Raw genomic sequence first — 18,517 nt, forward strand, 5'->3', positions numbered from 1 at the left:
GGCCATGTTCATGTGGCACAGTCTGCAGTCAGCTGTCTGCTAATTTCTATCTTTTTTGACTCATTTGCTTCACTTACTGAGCTACTTTTGAAATACAAATGATTGCCATTGACAAATTAGAGATGACTAAGTGTTGTTTCCTCTCTCCCTCCTACAGATGACAGATTTGCCTGCTAAACAACACTCTAAGGGAACTTTGAAGTCTTAAAGAGACATTCACTGACTGCGAGGAGAAAAGAGCTTTTCCTCAAGAGCTTAAAAGACTCGCTGTCACTACTTCACAAATGTGGACCCCCCAATACGCTGTCATCAAATAACCTGGACAATAAAACAAATCCAACTGATACAACGCAAATAAGTTTGTAGTCATGTCTGATCATAAAGACATGACACATCGCCACCTTCGGCACAAGCTACAGAGTCTTGGCCGAAGACTGGATGAACTGGAGGAAGCAACCAACAAGCTGCAAAAGTCTGAGGATGAGCTGCTTGACCTACAGGTCAGTACCAGTTGATTTTATGTTTGTTTGTGTTTGCATTTCAGAGTGGAGTGAGGTGTAGCAGAAATCCATTACATGAAATGATTAATGAATAGTTGAACTTTCTCCACTGTAGGACAAGATCATCCAGGCAGAAGGCAGCAACTCGTCCCTGCTTTGCGATGTGGAGGCTCTGAGGAAACGTCTCCTGAAGATCCAGGGCAAAGATGAGGAGGTACGCAAGGCTGAGGATCTTTGTCGCACAGTCAGAGAGAAACTGGAAGAGGAGGAAAACCTCACACAGGGGCTAAAGGCAGAGATTGAACGTCTTCAACGAAGGATGGCTGAACTGGAGAAACTGGAAGAAGCATTTGGGAAAAGCAAGTCAGATTGCAGCCAGCTCTGCCTTAGCCTCAATGAGGAGAAGAATTTGACCAAGAAGCTTTCATCTGAGTTGGAGACACTTAAAGCCCGTTTGAAGGAGGTGGAGGGCTCTGAGACAAAACTGGACAGAGCAGAGCAGGCGTTGGCTATGGAGCTCGAGAAACTCAAGGGATTCACCCAGACCTTTGTGAGTGAGCGTAAGAGGCTGCTTGAGAAACAGAGAGAGGATGAGAAGATCATTTTAAAGTTGGAAGAAAAGCTGGACCACCAGAAGAATCGCCTTGGCATGTCGACAGAACCCGGTCGTGCAGATTTCATGAGGTCAAGAATTGAAAATGAGCTTTCCTCCACAGGGCTCTTCACAAGTAAACTGGCTGGACGCAAGAAGAGCATTGATTACTTAAAATTGGCTGATGATAAGATTGGAATTGTGAACAAATCTGAGAATGAGAAAAACAGCAGTCTGGAAGAGGAGGACAACAAAGTAAAGGAGCTGACACAGGAAGTAGAGAGGCTGAAGAACCGCCTTAAACAGTTGGAGATAGTAGAGGAGGATCTGAAGAACTCTGAGTCTAAGAATGGTGAACTTCACGAAAAGTTCCAGATCGAACGCAACCGAGCTCACCAGCTGAGCGAACAGGTGGAACAGCTCAGGACACAGCTGTGTGGAAAAGGTGGAATTGGAGGAAATGGAATTAGTAACGTGGAAAAACACGGCAATGGAAGCACTAGCATTTGCTCCAACAGCCCCGCTAAGGTCCTGGAGAATGGCAAAGCTGAGAATGAAGAGATTGTGAAGGGAGGTTTCAGACAAGAGAAGCCTAAATATAGGAGTGCTGCAAACATCTCAGAACCAAGCTCCCCGAAACACAGAAACAGGGACCTCTCTCCTCAACATAAGAGAGAAACCAAACTGAGGAGCAAAGAGCTCAGCCACTCAGAGGACAGTTCTCCTAAATCTGTGAGGAGAGCCCTCAGTCCTGCTCACAAGAGCAGGAGGACACCCAAAACCCCAACTTCTTCAATTTCCTCTGACAACGGAATACGAGGAACTGAGGAAAAGACAAGAGGGGCCACAAACAGCTCTGTAAACACAACTTCTAGTGATATTAAAAAGGTGTCTGTTCTTAGTCGCTATCCTCCAGCAGCTCATGACCAGAAGCCACTGAGGACAGCTCACAAACAAACTGATGGGGACATTAAGAAGAGCAGAGAAAAGTTTTCAAAAGTGTACGTTGGTAGTGATAGCGAATCAAACAACTCTGACGTAGTGCCTGAAAGCTCCAGTAACATGAACAGTATTTCTGCACTAGAGAAAGATACAGCGTCTGCCTCAGATCAGGAGTCCGTAGACCCAGTTCAGGAGTCTGTCTCTGTATCTGTCACTTCCACTCTATCCAAAGAGAATGGATCGTACACAGCCTACAGGTCTCACATCACTCCACTGCTGCCCAATGACCCGGGATCAGAGGGTCATTCCTCTGCCTCTGAAACCGAATCTACTGGTTCAAGGCCCTCTGAACCAGACCCCGTAACTGAGACGACTAGTACAGCTGTAAGCAGTAGGAAGGCTGCTTCCAGGTATGCTAGGTACCCCCATGTCCACGACTCGCATTCAGAGGGCTCTTCTTCCAGGAGCTCATTCGATGAGGAGCTGCACAGCAGGACACTGTTAGCTGAGGGAGGCCACCAGGGGCCCATCCACACTCCATCAGGGATCGAGATCCAGCGAGTGTGCAGCCCACGAGAGGCACTGAGGTCAAAAGCTGTCATCAAGCCTGCCATTATTGAGATTGACAGGAAGGAAGTGATGATTTCAGAACCTTTGTCTGCAAATGGCAAACCCAAGATCTCCACCAAACCAGTCGTGACCACTACTAGTAAAATGACTAGTTGTATAACCATCTACCCCAATGACCCGAGCTCTTCCAGAACCAGCAGTCGCAGCAGCAGTGTTTCCAGTGAACCTTTGCCAGTCAGAGAACGACACACATCTACCAGTAACATCCTCATAGGTAGGTGTTGCCATTTCAGAATAATTTAGGGGGGCTATACTCAACCTTACACAAATAATAAAACTCTTACAGTAAAGGCAACCTTTTTACTTGCTCTGAGAAAATAGACCATTGTAATGTGATTTGACCATCCAAGCACTGCCAGATCAAATCTTTTATCAAAAATCCTGTTCTGAGCCCAGAGTTCAACATTGTGTTCAAAGAATAAGCTATAATGGAGCTGGTAGAACATGTACTGTGACTTTAGTTTTTTCATTTTTAACAATTAAGAAGTATAGCTTCAGTTACATCAAAATTTAGAAAAGGCAATTAAGGTAGCAATGTTTATTCCAAAGTTATATCCATTTTCATGGACCAGCTGAAGAACCACATGAAAGTCAATATTTTAATGGTACAGATGCTATGATGTTTTTCCTGTGAAACGCTTTGTGAAGATTTGTGATGTCATCTTATTCATTGCCAGGCCCCAGCAGTGACCACCATGGCAGTATTTCCGTCCCTTATGAGATCTCCATACCCAAGAGTGAGATTACGATGCGGCCATGTCAGGACCAGGACTGTGGGGCAGACAACCACAGTGATTCTTCATCAAGGTCCAAACCCCACAACACTTCCCGGGTGGAAACCACCACCAGCCACCTGTGTTGCCAACGCAGCAACTACAGCCTCCAGTCCTCCGACACCACCTCCGCGGACTTCAATGACACAGAATCAGGATTCGAGAGCAGCAGTAGCACAACCACGGTCACCAGCTGGAGAAGCCAAAGACAAAGCCAGCACTCCCAAGAAGACAGTTTACCAGACATGAAGAATGTGACTGTGAGAAGCACCTGGAGGAACAAAGGTGCCATGTCAGCGGAGGAGGCAGGTCGAGGAAGAGGGGGTACAAGGGCAACGACGGACGGTGGGTCTGAAGATGAGGCAGAAGCTGCAACAACATGGAGGGCTTATCGAGCAACCACCTTTGACACAGAAGAATCAGCAAACAGTGGAACAGGGGCTGCTGGGAATGCTGCAGCACAGAAGGGAGTCAAGCCGACTCCTGCAGAGGTGAGACTGTAAATACATGTATAATGCAAAGTCTCATTCTCAGAGTTGAGAATGAGGATTTTTCTTGCACAAAAACTAACAGCTGCATGTTTGTGTTGTTCACTGTCTCAGGTGTACATGCGCAGAATCAACAGCGGGGCTACAAACGCTAGAGAAGTCGAAGAACCGGGTGTTCGCAGAGGAAAGCGCTCTCAGTCTCCCAGTATGGAAACTGGAGGCTTGGGAAGGACCATACCCCACGCACCTGTTACCTCTCAGTCCTGGAGCCGATCTTACTCACAACAACCACCGGTAGGACAACCAACTTCAGGCTTTACACTTTTCTGCAAGAGTGATTCATTTGAATAGTTAATCATTCACTAGCATGTGGTCTGCCTGTCTCCATTAATGTGACAAATGTTTTCTAGGACTGAGCTGAGAAGTTGTTTTTTTTCCCAGTTTTGTTGGCATTAAATGTGAAATCTATCAAATATACCTCATGGATACAACTCATTTTCAAACTGTTTTGGTCTGGCCATCTCTGAAAAGCATAATGTAACTTCTAAAATCTCTCTCGGTGTACAGGTGAAGGTATTTTCCACACCACTCTGCAAATAGTTTTGCCTTGCAGATAAAGAATGAATAAAGTACAGCCGCAGTTCTTAGCTCCTGGTGTGTTCGCTTTGCATTAGAGCTCAGCTTGTATTTTTCCCTGACGCCAGGCTCTGCAACTTCAAGCTTAGCGCAGCAGTTCTGCAGGCTCCACTCCTGCTGCCCCAGCAAGCACAAAGAGAACAGGGTGGGACGACAAAAAAAAAAAAAAAAAGAGGGAGGATGGAAATGAAAAAGACCTCAACAGGGGGAAAAGAAGGTTAGGAAAACCTCAAGGAGAAGAAAATAGCTTTCTTTTATTTGAATGTGCCACCACATTACAGTGTGTGACCCTGCCCGGCTGGATTGTTATTCTACATAAACATTACTGAAGATAGCTGTACACATAACGTATGCAAAGGTGTGTGATTGTGTATGTTACTGTGTAAAATCTTATATTTATGGATTTAATTTGAAGTATTTTTCACATCTAGTATGACAAAACTTTTTTCCAGCCAAGTTGACATATTACTTCGCCAAGACTGAGGAGGATAGAGCTGCACAAAGTACATGTGCATTCACATGTGAGCATATCTACCGTTTAATTAATGGAGTGTGAGCGTTTACACAAGTCTACAGAAATACGAGGTGAAAACTACTAATGGGATACCGTATTAGCTAACTTGTCTATTGGTATATAATATATTGTCAGATAGATGTGATGCTGCTTACAGGCCTGGCTCTTTGGCTGCAATAACATATCAGTCTGTCAGCTTGACTAATAGGCTTGACTACAGGCCTTTGGGTACGATCCCAATGTGTTCCCCTATAAATAAACTGGACGTCGCCAAGGAGACAGACACACACAAGCAAAGTGTCGACTGTCTCATCCATCATCTTTGGCGTCCTTTGCGATGTAGTGCGATAAAGATAAATCCAGTCAAAATGTTTTTGACTCATGTTTGTATAAATTTACTGTGGAAAATAATCCTAGAGAGACTTCTTATTTTTACTTTACACACTTTATTATGTATGAGAACATCTTATGATGTACTTCAGTCTTGATGTTTTTTTGTTTTTTTGTTGTTGGTTTTTTTTCCCTTTTGCTGCGATGCTTGGACCATGATTGAAGTGATCTGAATTTATAAGTACTACAGGTCATGATCAGTTATCAGCTTCAAAGGTTCTGTTTGACAACTTTGAAAACTTTTATCCAGTTTAAATTTGCTCTCCAGTCAATAATTTAATACCTACAAACTCTGTGTGTCAAAGTTACAATTTTTTTCCATGAATATAATCCCTTTACACCGTAAAGTGGTTGGCGGAAGCTCTACACTGTTGCTTCCTCTAGAATCCATGGATCTATGAAGTTCTTGCCTCTTTACACTTACCTTTCCTCATTTGCTGCACCTCAGCACACCAGCTTACTAACGGCTCTACTCAAAAATATTCTGAATTACACAATTGCATGTCGAGAATTGGAGGATTTCAGCCATACGTGTATAAATCCAAAGAAGAATAATGCTGTAGAAAGTCCCACCTCACAAGCTGATATTAATGGTTCCTCAGGTTAATCTCCTGTTAAAAAAAAAAAGACTGAAAATCTGGCAGCAAAGGCATCAGAAAAATTACTTCAAAAATGGTGGAGTGTTGTAATGTTCATTAAACTGTAAAACATATATCTATGTTCTTGTAAATAACATGTTTAGCTAATATACAGCAGAACAGTGTCATTTTGCAGTCAGATATTAAAAAAGGACCAATTAATTTATGTAAAAATACTGATTTGATACTTTGGGTTTTTTGGGGGTATTTGTTGTAACGGTCAGTGATAATTGTATTATTCATTTAGTGTGTAAATTGGCAAAAATAACTGTCAGTCTCCACTCACATAGATCCTGACTTAAGTTAGTATTTAAACAGTTTTAGTTTCGCTCGTCCTCAGTTGTGTTTTGTCAACATTTTACATGTAGAAGGAATGCTTCTTATGTTAAATAAAACTTGGGGACTCAGCATTAGACTGACAGCCTGCTGTGGCCCTCATGAATACTTGTCCAGCTGTTTCCTCCTCTTCTTTGTCACATCTTCAGTTTCACATACAGACACACACCTTTACAGTATCGTTTATAGTTGTCCGTTTTCACAGCAGACATTAGAACATTCATCTTGAGTCTTTTCTCTCCCGCCGCCATTGTATAAAAACATAGCAGCTAACATGGTCTGTGAGCTGTAATTGCCTGCAGGGCCCCTCCTTCTCATTAGCCTCAATGGGCTTAATGAAATCTGTCCAGCACTGAGCTTCAACCCTCTAACGCCCCCTTTCATCGCCAATATAGACCGGCAAAAAGAGTGTCAGCGGCCTTTGTTTTGCAGACGTTGACTCCTCCTCTCTCACTCGCTCTTCGTCCTCCCTGCTTCCCATCATTTAATTTGTCATCAGGCCCTGACGTGAACAAAATGACTTGGAGTAACGTATTTGAGGATCTCTGTCGGGGTCAGTGCCTCTCAGTTCCACCACACGGCCTTGACCCTTTCCCTGTGTTTTCAGGACTACAGCCACTTGACATAAGGCTCCTGTTTTCCTCGTTCTGACCCCACATCACTCACCCGTGATAGCCTTGGTGAACCAGAAGTCCTAGACGTCAACTTTCAAACAAGCCCCTTCTCTGATGTGCGAATCAGCCGGAACCTGATTAACTGCTGTAGCTCCTTCAGTTTTTTATCAGTTGAGCACTTCGTAATTTTGTTGTAGGAATTTCCTAGATACCACTCGGTTGACTCTGTGGTGTGGCTAAACCGTATTCATCCTGATGTTTGATGCATGAACTGGTCACTTGATTTGGATAGCAATTAGAAGCAAAAATTGCCACAGTTTAAAAAAAAAAGGATGCTTCAAAACATGATTGGGCTTTGAAGCATGTCTTGGAGCACAGCCGATCATCCTTGGTTTGGATTTTCAAAACGTTTCAGTGGTCTGAACAGCATCCATTTCCAAGAGGCTTGGATAAATACAGCTGTAGTCAGGACAGTGGAAGGTTAAGATTAGTCTGTGATTGCAATGTCAAAGGTTGATAGAAGGTGGTTGTATTATTACAAGGCTGTAGATGGAGCGACTCTAGTCATCACTAACTGACATCCCATCAATTTGTTATTTAACTGGATATCTTGAGTCTTCTCTTTCTGGCCAAACCTTGATCCGCCGGAGTTGCGGCATACATGTGTTTCTGTTTTACTCCTCATAAATTCACTTTGAACGTTAAATGACTGGTTGAAAAAAAAAACTTGAGCACAGGAACATTCTCAGCATATTATCAGGAAATGGGTTTATTTTTTTCTAGAGATTAAAATTTCTTATTTTTATGCCCATCTTTCATGATGAAGCAGTGAGAGTAAAGCAGCTTACTGTAGACCAGTAAGGTGATATTGATCAATAGTAATTAAGGAGGAGACAACACTCCCAATTCCCATAAGTACCCTGGAGCAACATGGACAGACCGATAGCTTATTGATTAGCGTTCTTTTTTTAGCCTCATGCATAATTCATTTGGATGTCATTCATTCAAATCTGTATGGTGGAGAGAATGACATGTTGCCACGGTAATATCATGGCTGATCAACCTTGACTGAAGGTTTCTGGTTTGTCTAATCCGTTGTTAACAGTTCACCTTTTGTATACATGGCAATATTGTTCTATCAGTCCATCACTGAAATATCCCAACTGATCTCAATAAGATTTTCTGCAGACATTTAGCATGTCCAGACTTTTGTTGTCACATCTGATGGCACCATTTTGATGTTGCCATTTGCAGTTGTCCCCATAACTGTTGAATGGGTTATCAGGAAACTGGCCCCCTTTGTTATGAATTGTAGGTTGTTGATTGATGATTAATCGTTTTGTCTGCAGTATGATAGCATTTTGAAAATGCTTGTTGCCTTCCACCAAACCATGGTGACATCTTTCAGTGCCTTGTATTTATCAATACAACGCCTCCACATTGTAGCGGTATTCATCATGTGTGGCAAAAACAAAAGCATCAAGTCCTCATGTTTTGAGAAGCCAGAAATACCCAATATATCATTTCTTTTTGTTTAAAAAATGACTAAAACCAGTATTTGATTTTTGAAATAGTTGCAGATGAATCATAAGGTGGTATACTGATCAACTGATTGTTTAACTGTTATTAGCATTCAACTGAAAGCACCGTGCCAAAGTACAGCCCCACGTAGCCACGACCATGACTTACAGGACATGGCTCCAGACACACTTGAGGGCCAAGTCTGATATGAAAGGGCCGAACAGGCTACAGGTCAGTGTTAAAATGGGAATTGCTTGCTTTTTGCAGCAGTCACTCCACACCTCAGACTCCAGAACAGAACAGCACTGTAGTACTTCCTCCCCATTGTAGCAGTAGGAAACCTCAGCTTGTGCGTGAATGAGCCATGAACTTATGTTTGGCTGAGGACAGCGGGGCCGATATGGCCGATGAGCGAGATACCAAAACATCCTTTGTTGAATCAGAAACCAGTGGCAGCAAGGTAAAGTGTGGAACCAGAGCTGCTCCACTATTCACTGCTCGCCTGATGTGACCTGCATAGAAAAATCCCTCTGGAATAACACTCTGCACAGCAGTCAAGTTCAGCTGTGTGGCATTGTCACTCGCAGTTTAGACAAATCGGAGAACAGACATTGCTCAAAGGACCCATGGGCAGCAATAAATGAATGGCTTTTGTAAATCGTAACCAATATACCATGCATCATCATCATCATCATCTGGGTAAACCAGAGAGAAGTTTCACCCTTTCTGAGATTTTTTACCTGGAGCGTCAAGGGTATTGTGTTGCTGTAGAACAGATTTAAGAGTTGGGGTTGGCAGTGCAACATCATTCCCTATAAATTGGGCGAGAGACCAGGGGCAGATAGATTTAGCACGAGGATATAATTTGTTCTGCAGAAGCTCCAATGTGTTACTTTTTGACAAGGCGTTGACTTTTTAAAACCCGCTGCCCATTATTCTACGTCTTCTCACACGACTTCTATTTGGTTTTCAGTGTGAACTCCTAGAATTAATGTACTGCTGTAGTGAGAGCCTTCATTCTCTTCAGCTCTCCAGGGTGCTGAATAAAGGATTCAAAGAGACATTAAGCCCTTTGTTTCAGCATTTTGGAAAATGCGCTTCTTTGCTTTTTTCCCCCAAGAGTTAGATGAGAAGTTTGATACCACCGTCACGTCTGTTACCTGAGCACAAAAACTGGAAACGGGCAGGAATCAACTATCTTGTCTGTTAAATGATTAGAAAATACTGTTGCTAGCAACTCTAAAACTCACAAAATATGACATATTTTATTGGTTTATTTGGTTCCAAAAAAAAGAAAAAATAGCTTTAAAAGATGACTAACTGTGAGCAGACTCCAGGAAGGAAATAGTCTAGTAGATAACTCACAACTTGGAGCATTTACACTTATGTTTTGGTGCAGTATAAACCAAAGTGATATAATGCTTTAATTAGAGGTACTGGAAGCTGAATTTCTTTTTTTAGCTGTTTCCAGTCTTTATGCTCCAGCTTCTGGCTGTGCCTTCATATTTCCAGCACACATATTAGAGTGGTATCAATCTTCTCATCTGACTCTTGCAAAAAAAATCAAATGAGGCTATTTCCCAAATGTCAAACTGTTGCTTTAAATACTTTGAACGATAGTACAAAAGCAGAACTGTCTTTCTTGGTCCCACGTTTTCTCTGCTGATTTTGTCAAATCATAACACTGCGTTGCTGCAGATTATTAGATGTTTCACCCTAAAAATGTGCTTCAAAGATGTGAACAGAAGCAGCTCTGTGATGACAGCAGCACTTGTTGTGCCAGTTCCCCTGCTGCGGCACATCCACTGACTTGACATTATTTTTTACAGGGCTGACGTGTCCTTTTGCCCAACTATTTCCTAAATGAACTTTAAGCCCCACGGGGAAAAACCCACATTCAACTGAAACTCTTTTAATTTTTTTTTTCAAAGCTGTTCATTTGTATAGTACATTGTGCTCATTGTAGCAATTTGAACTCTTTTCTGTCTGTAATACACACCAGTTGCCACATGTTTTTTTGTTGGATGTTTCTATTTTAGTCCTAATACACTGTGTTGTACAGTAGAAGCCTCCTGTTGAGCGTAGGAGGAACACTTTAGTCCTTTTCACGGAAACCTTGTGAAAGCTCTTGCAGCAGTGGCTTACCATAGAAGGAGAATATGCCACTCTGCTGTTTCCTCCCCTAGTGACTGGAGCAGGAAGTGACCACACTGAACACACCCACTTGGCAGGGTTTTCTGGTGACTGATTTCCTGTCTGTTACCCCTGGAGACTGAGAAAGGCAGTCCAGCAGGGCTCCATTAGAGCCAATTAGCGAGAATACATTCTAAAACGGCATCAGAAGCCAACTCCAACCCACCAAATGTCACTAATTATGGTGCTTTTTTAAAGCTGAAATTACAGGAGCGGGGTGCTGTTTCTGTGTGCTTTAGGAACTGCATCGTCATCTAACTCTCGCTTTCTTCGCACAGGGTTACTGAGGTTATGAGAGGGGACGTGCCATTGTAGCCACCACAGACTAGTAACTTGGGGCTTGTTTTCTAGTCAGCCCACCAAATTATAAATCTCTCAGCTTGGGGTATGTTTGGGGTTTTTGGTTGGGGATTTTTCCCCTGGCAGAAGTCCACATGGCAGACTTTCCTTGTCACACACCAGTTAACATAAACAGCATGTACTTAATGCCCACATAAGGTCCAAACAAGGCCCCAAACCAACTAGACAAAATGCCCAAAACTCCGATGCCCAATCTAGAATATGGATCTGAATGAACTGACCTCTGTGTTCATGTTTCTGTCCAAGCCATAGAATAGAATAGAATAGAATAGAATAGAATAGAATAGAATAGAATGTTGATCCCTCATTGGGGGAAATTTACACTAATCCACTTATTTAAACAAAGTTGCTGCACTTTGTAGATTTTTTTTTTTTTAAATATCGTTTCTGTCATTATTTCTTTCTTTTAGGCTGCTGATAACTTGGACCCCAGTCCGAACCCGAGCCACAGCCCGGCCTCTTGGAGACGACAGCTGCCCAGCAGCGACTCGCACCACCTGGGGAGCTCTTATGACCGCTCATCCAAGACGGCAGGAGCCTCCTCCAGAGGAGGGGAGCTGTGGTCCGGCCGGGGTCAAGGGTCGGGGGCCAGAGCCGAGGGGAGGAGTGGAGCGGGGAGCAGACCATGGAGCCGTCAGTCTGAACATCATTAGACCAACTGGATATGAGCAGGACAGCAGGAGGACAGGTAGGACAAGTCTTTTTTTTTCTTTTTTTTTTCGTCTGCCAACTGAAACTTTTTAATTAAAGGAGAAAGATGTTAATTACCCTTGTTACAATGTCACATCTCTTAAGGAGCTTCTGCATCAAGTTTGCTATTATTAAGCTAACCTAACACAATTAGTAGCTCAGGGCCCAGTGTAGCCATCGCAGTTGCATTGGTACAGAGATTAAATACGTTAAGATACACTCATCCATTATCTATACACCTTAATCCTCACTAGGGTCGCGGGGGGGCTGGAGTCTATCCCAGCCGACTTAGGGTGAAGGCAGGGGACACCCTGGACAGGTCACCAGTCCATCACAGGGCCACAAATACACTCATTGTAAAAAAACTAAAAAAACGCTGTCAACCTTCCTGAAGCATCCTTGCACAAGTCAGTGCCAGGTGAACTGTATTTGCAAGCAAACATAGACAGAAATCCTATGTCCAGATTGTGTTAATAATATCTTCCTGATAACATCCTCTTCTTTCCAGGGTTTACTGGAGAAAACTGCATCAATTTTGTTTTCTTTAAGAGAAAAGCTCAATTTAAACCAAGACAAGTATTCATTAAATTAGTCATTCATTTATAATTAGAAATGTAAAACTTTTGTTTGTTTGTTTGTTTGTTTGTTTGTTTTTTTGGGGGGGGGTTACACATTGTACACAAGTAGCAAATCTGCTGTGGCCCTTTTTGCTGTAGATTAGTGATTGTGATTTTAATTGGACATATACCTGGTAAACACAGACTCTACTTTCCCCATAATTATAATCTTTGTGGCAAACTTTCAAGAAGATTATGAGGAAATTACAGGCTATTCATATTTCCAAAGAAGATAAATAGTTATGATAAAATGTTGAATATGTGAAGGATTAACTAAGATCATTTGTTTCATTTTTTCCTTTACAGCACTCCATTAAGCTCTCATCGGCACAAGGAGGGCCAAACACCAGTCTCCCATCAACTAATGGTTACATATATTACCACCGTCTCTGGCAGACAACATCTGCAGCTTTTGCAACAAGTAAAAGAAAATAACAGCAACATAGAACAGCAAAGTACAGCCCCGACCCTGAGTGTATGCTAAGACATGAACAACTCTCACTATGTGGAACTTTCTTTGTCCTGGAAAAAGGTATAAATGGAAAGCCAGTGCCTGTACAGTCACCTCACCAGCCCATGTATCCTCTTCTGCTTCTTGTGTTGGATGTATTATAGTGTAATCCTGAAACTTGACAAGGGAGAGGCTGGCATGCTGGGGAGGGCTGAAGATTTTCCTGTGTGCCAGAGAGGGTTTAAAGAGAGTTAGAGGAAGAAGGACTCATGAGAGCGAGAATGCCTTTCTCTAAGGCACCGTCACAGTAACCTCAGCGGACCTGGATGTGCCGCTTTTGCTTCCGAATTTCAACGTTTCTTTCATCACTGAAAAGAAAAAAACCCGATCGTCAGTCAGCAGCAGCACTACTCTAACAATGCACCTTTATGTCACGGGGCTTCACAAACCAAAAGATCTCTGCTTAAATTATGACCAAAAACAGGAAGCGAATTACCCTTTTTTCAGATCCGTATAATATTTTCGTCCATTTTCTTGCTTCTTTTCCAGATTATCTCACTCATACATACAAACCATGCAAATATATCCACAGACAAGAAACAAACACATGCACATTTTTAACTTTAGGTTTATTTTTAAATCCATTTCACCACTTTCTGGCATGAACTGACTTCAAAATGGATGTAATTTGAGGTCTCAGATGTTGAGTGGACATTTGCATGTTTCCAAGTAATAAACAAAGCACACTTGAAAGTTGTGATTCAGCATGCACTCTGCTTAAAGGACTGCTGGTTGGCCGCATTTTAGGAGCGTGCCTACAAACATTATTGTGACGGACTGGGACCTTATTCATGTTTTTTGTTGTTTTGATTTGGTGTAATTCGCTTCCTGTTCTGCATCATCTTCTCCCTTTCATCTCAGTCATGTTAAGTAATAAGAGCATAAATTGCACGCAGTGACATGCAATTTACATGTACAAAAAAAAAAAAAAAAAACATAGCGGAGGTGTCAGTGTTTATAACCTTAAACCATGATACAGTTTCCATGGTGCTTTTTCAGCTGTTGCAACTGTCCTCATTCATGTATTTTTAAGAGAGCCATAGTAAAATGGAGTTTCTGTTTGAACTGAACATTGGACTTTGGATTACCAGCAAACCTGGCCTGGCAGGACGGACATTTTTTTTTCAGTCCTGCTGTAAATACTGTGTACCCACCAGCCAGTCATAGGAAAGACCCACGGGGTTGGACTTCCAACAAGGAACTGAACTTGTATGTGACTGGGTTCGCCGTGCGAATCATCCCAGATTCTTTGTTTCTTATTTCTATAGAGGTGTACTTTTTCTTTTTTGTTTGTTTGTTTCATCATAAAACATCAACTTGTGGTTGGTATGTTGGAGCAATCTTTCATTGGCGGGGGCCACTGCAGCTGTGAGTGTGCCATAGAATAGACTTAGCCACTGGCCAGTAATAAAAATAAGGTGTTTTCACTGAGATGCATACCTGTGACAGAAACCGTGCTGACAATTTCAAACTGTAAAGTCTTTCTACAGGCTGGATTTTAAGACTGTTACACAAGATTCACTGCAGAGCGACAGGCGATGTAAACTTTTGATCCCAGAACAAAATTTGTGAATGTTGCTAAGGAATGCAGCTGAGAATGACCAATTGCTTGATGGTTTGATGCATTAATCCAGCACGACTGCATTCTTTGTCTCTTGAATCTGCTGAAATGCAGACAAAGTAACATAACCATAACTGTGACAACTCTGGACCAAGTTCTGGATCTCTTAAAGAACTTGGAACTTTTCAAGCCTGCTCTCCATCTGGTTCATCTGCTGTTGTGGATTTCAATGCTGTGTTGTGTCGGACCCTGCTGGGGATGATCTGATTCAGTCTGAATACATTTCTTAGCGCTCCTGCATTCAACCAGCTGCCATCTAGCTGTAATATTTATTAGTACCCATATATGTACAGGTTCTATAAGTGTGAAGAGGTCTGCCTGGTGGCCGGAGCTCAGTCTGTTGCCACTTTGTCACTTTACTGTTTATGCAAGCAGGAGATTATATGCAATCAAACTGTCCCCCATACAATGTCTGTAGCCATGTCAGTCATGGTCTGTACATAAAGATATAGGAGGTGATGACTGTAAAAAAGTTTGCCAGGTCCAAACTCAAAGGTTTGTTTACCTTCGGAATGCACATGCTAATGTTTATTTCCATTGTTTACCCTTTGCTAGAAATATCTACAGGATGTTCATCTGTGCCTTGAGATACAATAGAACTAGATTGTCCCAACAAATTCAGACTTGCACCATATTCTTACACTTCCTGTACAGATCAAATACATGCAATACTGATTGTAGGGTTTCACTTTGTTTTTTAACTTCACATTTTTTTGAAATTTAAGAACTGTTGTGTGGATCATTGTAAAAGTATTTTGGTTGTCTGAGGGAACTTCTCCCTGAGGGATGTCAAGACTAGGTTCCCTGAGTTTTTTTTTTTGTTTGTTTGGGTTTTTTTTGGGGGGGGGGGTTGTTTGTTTGTTTGTTTGTTTGTTTTTTCTAACCCAACTCAAAAGTACCATTTTAAAGAACATCGACCACACTGCCCAGAAAGCTGTGTCCTTTGGATGTGACTGTCAGAGTGGCAGGGAGCAGCGCAGCCATGTGGCTTCTTCATGGCCACTGTTGGCTTTATGTTGGAGTAAAAACAGACCAGACATACTGTTCAGAGCTCTCAGTGCACATGCCATGACTTGATGATGATATAGTCCTTCTGTGTTCTCTCTGTTATTGTTTGTACTGCCACTCTTCTCATTTACCAAGACGAAAGCCATTTCTTCCCCAATCTCTCATCTTTTCAACCAGCTCCAACTTCCCTTTTAGTATTTTGGAGAAGCCAAGTGTCCCTTTCTTCCCCTTTCCTCTCGTCCTCGTCCTTCCTGTGTTTCTCTGCATTTTCCTTGGATTCTCATTTCCTAGAAGGAAGGCCTTGGCTCTAAACAGCAGTCATATTTGTTGCTGGTTCAGAGAGTTGTTTTATTGAAGGCCAGAGGCCTGTCACCAGACAGTGATGGGCAGCTCCCTGGGTAGCTGAAAGGTCAGAGGTCAGGGCTGCATCTAATCCTGTCTCTACGTCTTGACTCAGGGCTTCTAAATACAGGAGAAAGGAAGACAGACAGCTTGGCAGTGATGTCCACTTGGTGGATAATTAAAACACACTGGGGTATTGAATGTCCAGTGATCATGCTGCCAGAGTGACACGTGGTCTTCTATGGCTGCGTGGTGTTGTTAATATGTCAGCGAGGGTCCTCATTTAAGGCTCGGCACGTGAACTAGTGTGTTGTAAACTTTTGCAGATCCTTGAATAAGAAGGTGGTGAATGACAACGTATGGGTGTTTAGAGCAGGCATGCAGGGCTGGAGACGGCTTGTAGTTTTTCTTTGAGGCTGACGTTACTGTGTGTCAAGATTACTGCAGATAGCAACATAGTGATGCAAGTGCTGACACCAATGCCCTCCTCAACCCCCATCCTGCCTTTCTGGCCTCCAAATAAAGTTCTCATGTCACCTGTTTGTCTCCATCCAATCTATGATACTCTACCATGCAGACACCATCACTGCATGGTAGAGTACACTGTGAAGCCATTCATCTGTCTTTTTCTCTTCCATTCATTCCTCTACCTTTAATTTATTCTGTTCTTAAACCTTTCTCTCCCCCTCTTTCCCTGAAAAGAGTGTTCAAGTTGGGGGTCCCAGGAAGAGCCCAGCTGTCGGAAACTGTAGGTTTTATGACGCGTTGGAGGGCTTCCCTCCTGGAGACAGGGTTCAAAGCAAGCAAGGCTTTTTAAAGAGCACAGTTGAAACTCCATCTTGGGCTATGCACGCTGCCTTTCTTCCTTACAAGGCCCCAGAGTACACTAACCCCACAGCTAACCTGGCTGTACGTTTGCTCCGTCCACTGAAACCCTGCTGGGCTCTGAGTGCCAAAACGAAGACCGGCCGTGACTTCTATCTAAATGTGTTTTTGTGCAGAACATCGCATGTGACGGTTCTTATTCGGCAGCTTCCAGTGGCGACAGCCTGTACAGCATCGGCATGATGGAATGCACTGATTGGTCATTTGGGACTCGAGTGAAGACTTTACAGTTCTCCAGACTTCTACGGCTTTTGTGGTGCTATAAAGAAACAGCTTGTGAGTTTGATTGCTCCTCTGATTTGTGAATGATGGCAGTTTTTGCAGAACACGTGCTGAAGCGGAGCTCTGGTGTAAAAGCTGCTGTCATAGTAGATTATTTTTGGGCGAGGCTAAGGACGATATGAGGAGAAGATGTGGTTCAGAAGGTGGAGAGTAAAGAGGCTGCTTGTGTTTTCCTGCTCAAATACCAGCTAAAGAAATCCTCTTAAGTCCTGGTGGTATATGTAAAAACATCCGTTATTTACAAGTCATTGTTTTTCCCTTTTCATAAAGTAGACTAGAATGTACTTAGTGGAGATTGGAGTGGCGACGTAGAAATGGCTCTCGGGCAGCGAGCAGGCCCTTGTCCTCAAAGGCCTCCATTGTGAAGCCGGGGTCATGGTGTCATTGGGTGGCGTAGACTGTAATCTGCACTTAACCAGCACTTAACTTTAAGACCTCAAACGACTAATGCCCCCTTAGTCCTACTTCGTCAAAAAAGTTTTCCTCTTTCGTGCCCCAGAGTTGTACTTTAAGTCTGTTTTCAGTAGCTGTTTGCTGAATGTAACACAGTCAGATATATATATATTTTTTGCACCAGCCAAATTGGAGTATTTACGAATCATCTCATCATTGAAAGTGAAATTGGCATGCACTCAGTGAAGGAATTACATTTGAACATATATGTTGAGGTATGGCACGCTGCTATGCCGGTCTCAGCCTTCTAACATTGTGCCAAAATCATTCCACAGTATTTTACAGTTTACAGTTTGAGACAGTTGTTTCTCCAGAATGCTGAAATAAAGGGGAAATATTCAATTTGAGGGTTATCTCTTTTTTTTCTGCTTATGTATGTTTTTATTTCTTTGTTAAACAAAAGATGTCTTATTTTGGAATCTATATTGGATAGATTTTATTTAAGGAAAATCTTGTAATTTTGTAAAGTGGGCCTTATTATTGAAATATATTATTTGTCCATCTTGATTTTAAGAATGATGTTTTTTTTTTGCAAGCTAATGTATCTTCATCATTGCTATTACACTCCTGGAGAGTTCTTCTTCTTGTATTATGTGTTTTTGTTAGTTTAATGCGAGACATTTCTTACAACCTGGAGACATGATGACACACCGTGGATCACATAGGAAGACCGTTCAAAAACAGAAAACGAGAGGGAGAGAGAGAGGCCAGCATTGTGTCATAGTCATTGAAGAATGGGAGTTATGTGCATTTTATCAGAGCAGAGCAGGTCACCAGCGCTGAGCGGTTCACCATGTGTCCTCCTGGTTTTAATGGCGGCCATTCAGTGCTCCAGCCTCTTGCTGCTCCCTCGCTCATAAATTCAGGGTTTGTGCATCTTCTGTGCTGTATGTGTGTAAGAGCTGCCAAAGAAAGAAGCGTGCAGGCCCCAGACACTCGTGTGTCTGTATATTTATACATATATATATATATTGACGCACA

The 18,517-nt window shown here is 42.5% G+C and overlaps 1 protein-coding gene across 1 annotated transcript; it reads left to right on the forward strand.

Annotated features, from left to right (window-relative positions):
- The first annotated feature begins 347 nt into the window (after nt 1-347).
- luzp1 (leucine zipper protein 1) lies at nt 348-18,517 on the forward strand. The gene is made up of 6 exons (XM_008306863.1): nt 348-500; nt 616-2,878; nt 3,342-3,928; nt 4,040-4,219; nt 11,538-11,815; nt 12,741-18,517. Exons 1-5 carry the CDS (start codon nt 369-371, stop codon nt 11,778-11,780), a joined length of 3,405 nt encoding a protein of 1,134 aa, XP_008305085.1. The 5' UTR covers nt 348-368; the 3' UTR covers nt 11,781-11,815; nt 12,741-18,517.

The sequence above is a fragment of the Stegastes partitus genome, unplaced genomic scaffold (assembly GCF_000690725.1).
Source record: "Stegastes partitus isolate 25-593 unplaced genomic scaffold, Stegastes_partitus-1.0.2 Scaffold48, whole genome shotgun sequence".
In the NCBI taxonomy this organism is placed as follows: Eukaryota; Metazoa; Chordata; class Actinopteri; family Pomacentridae; genus Stegastes; species Stegastes partitus.

Excerpts from the sequence above, each read along its gene's own strand:
- luzp1 (XM_008306863.1), top strand. The coding sequence starts at position 369 with ATGTCTGATCATAAAGACATGACACATCGCCACCTTCGGCACAAGCTA. Across the intron at positions 501-615 it reads ATGAGCTGCTTGACCTACAG|GACAAGATCATCCAGGCAGA; the intron begins GTCAGTACCAGT and ends TCTCCACTGTAG. Across the intron at positions 2,879-3,341 it reads TACCAGTAACATCCTCATAG|GCCCCAGCAGTGACCACCAT; the intron begins GTAGGTGTTGCC and ends ATTCATTGCCAG.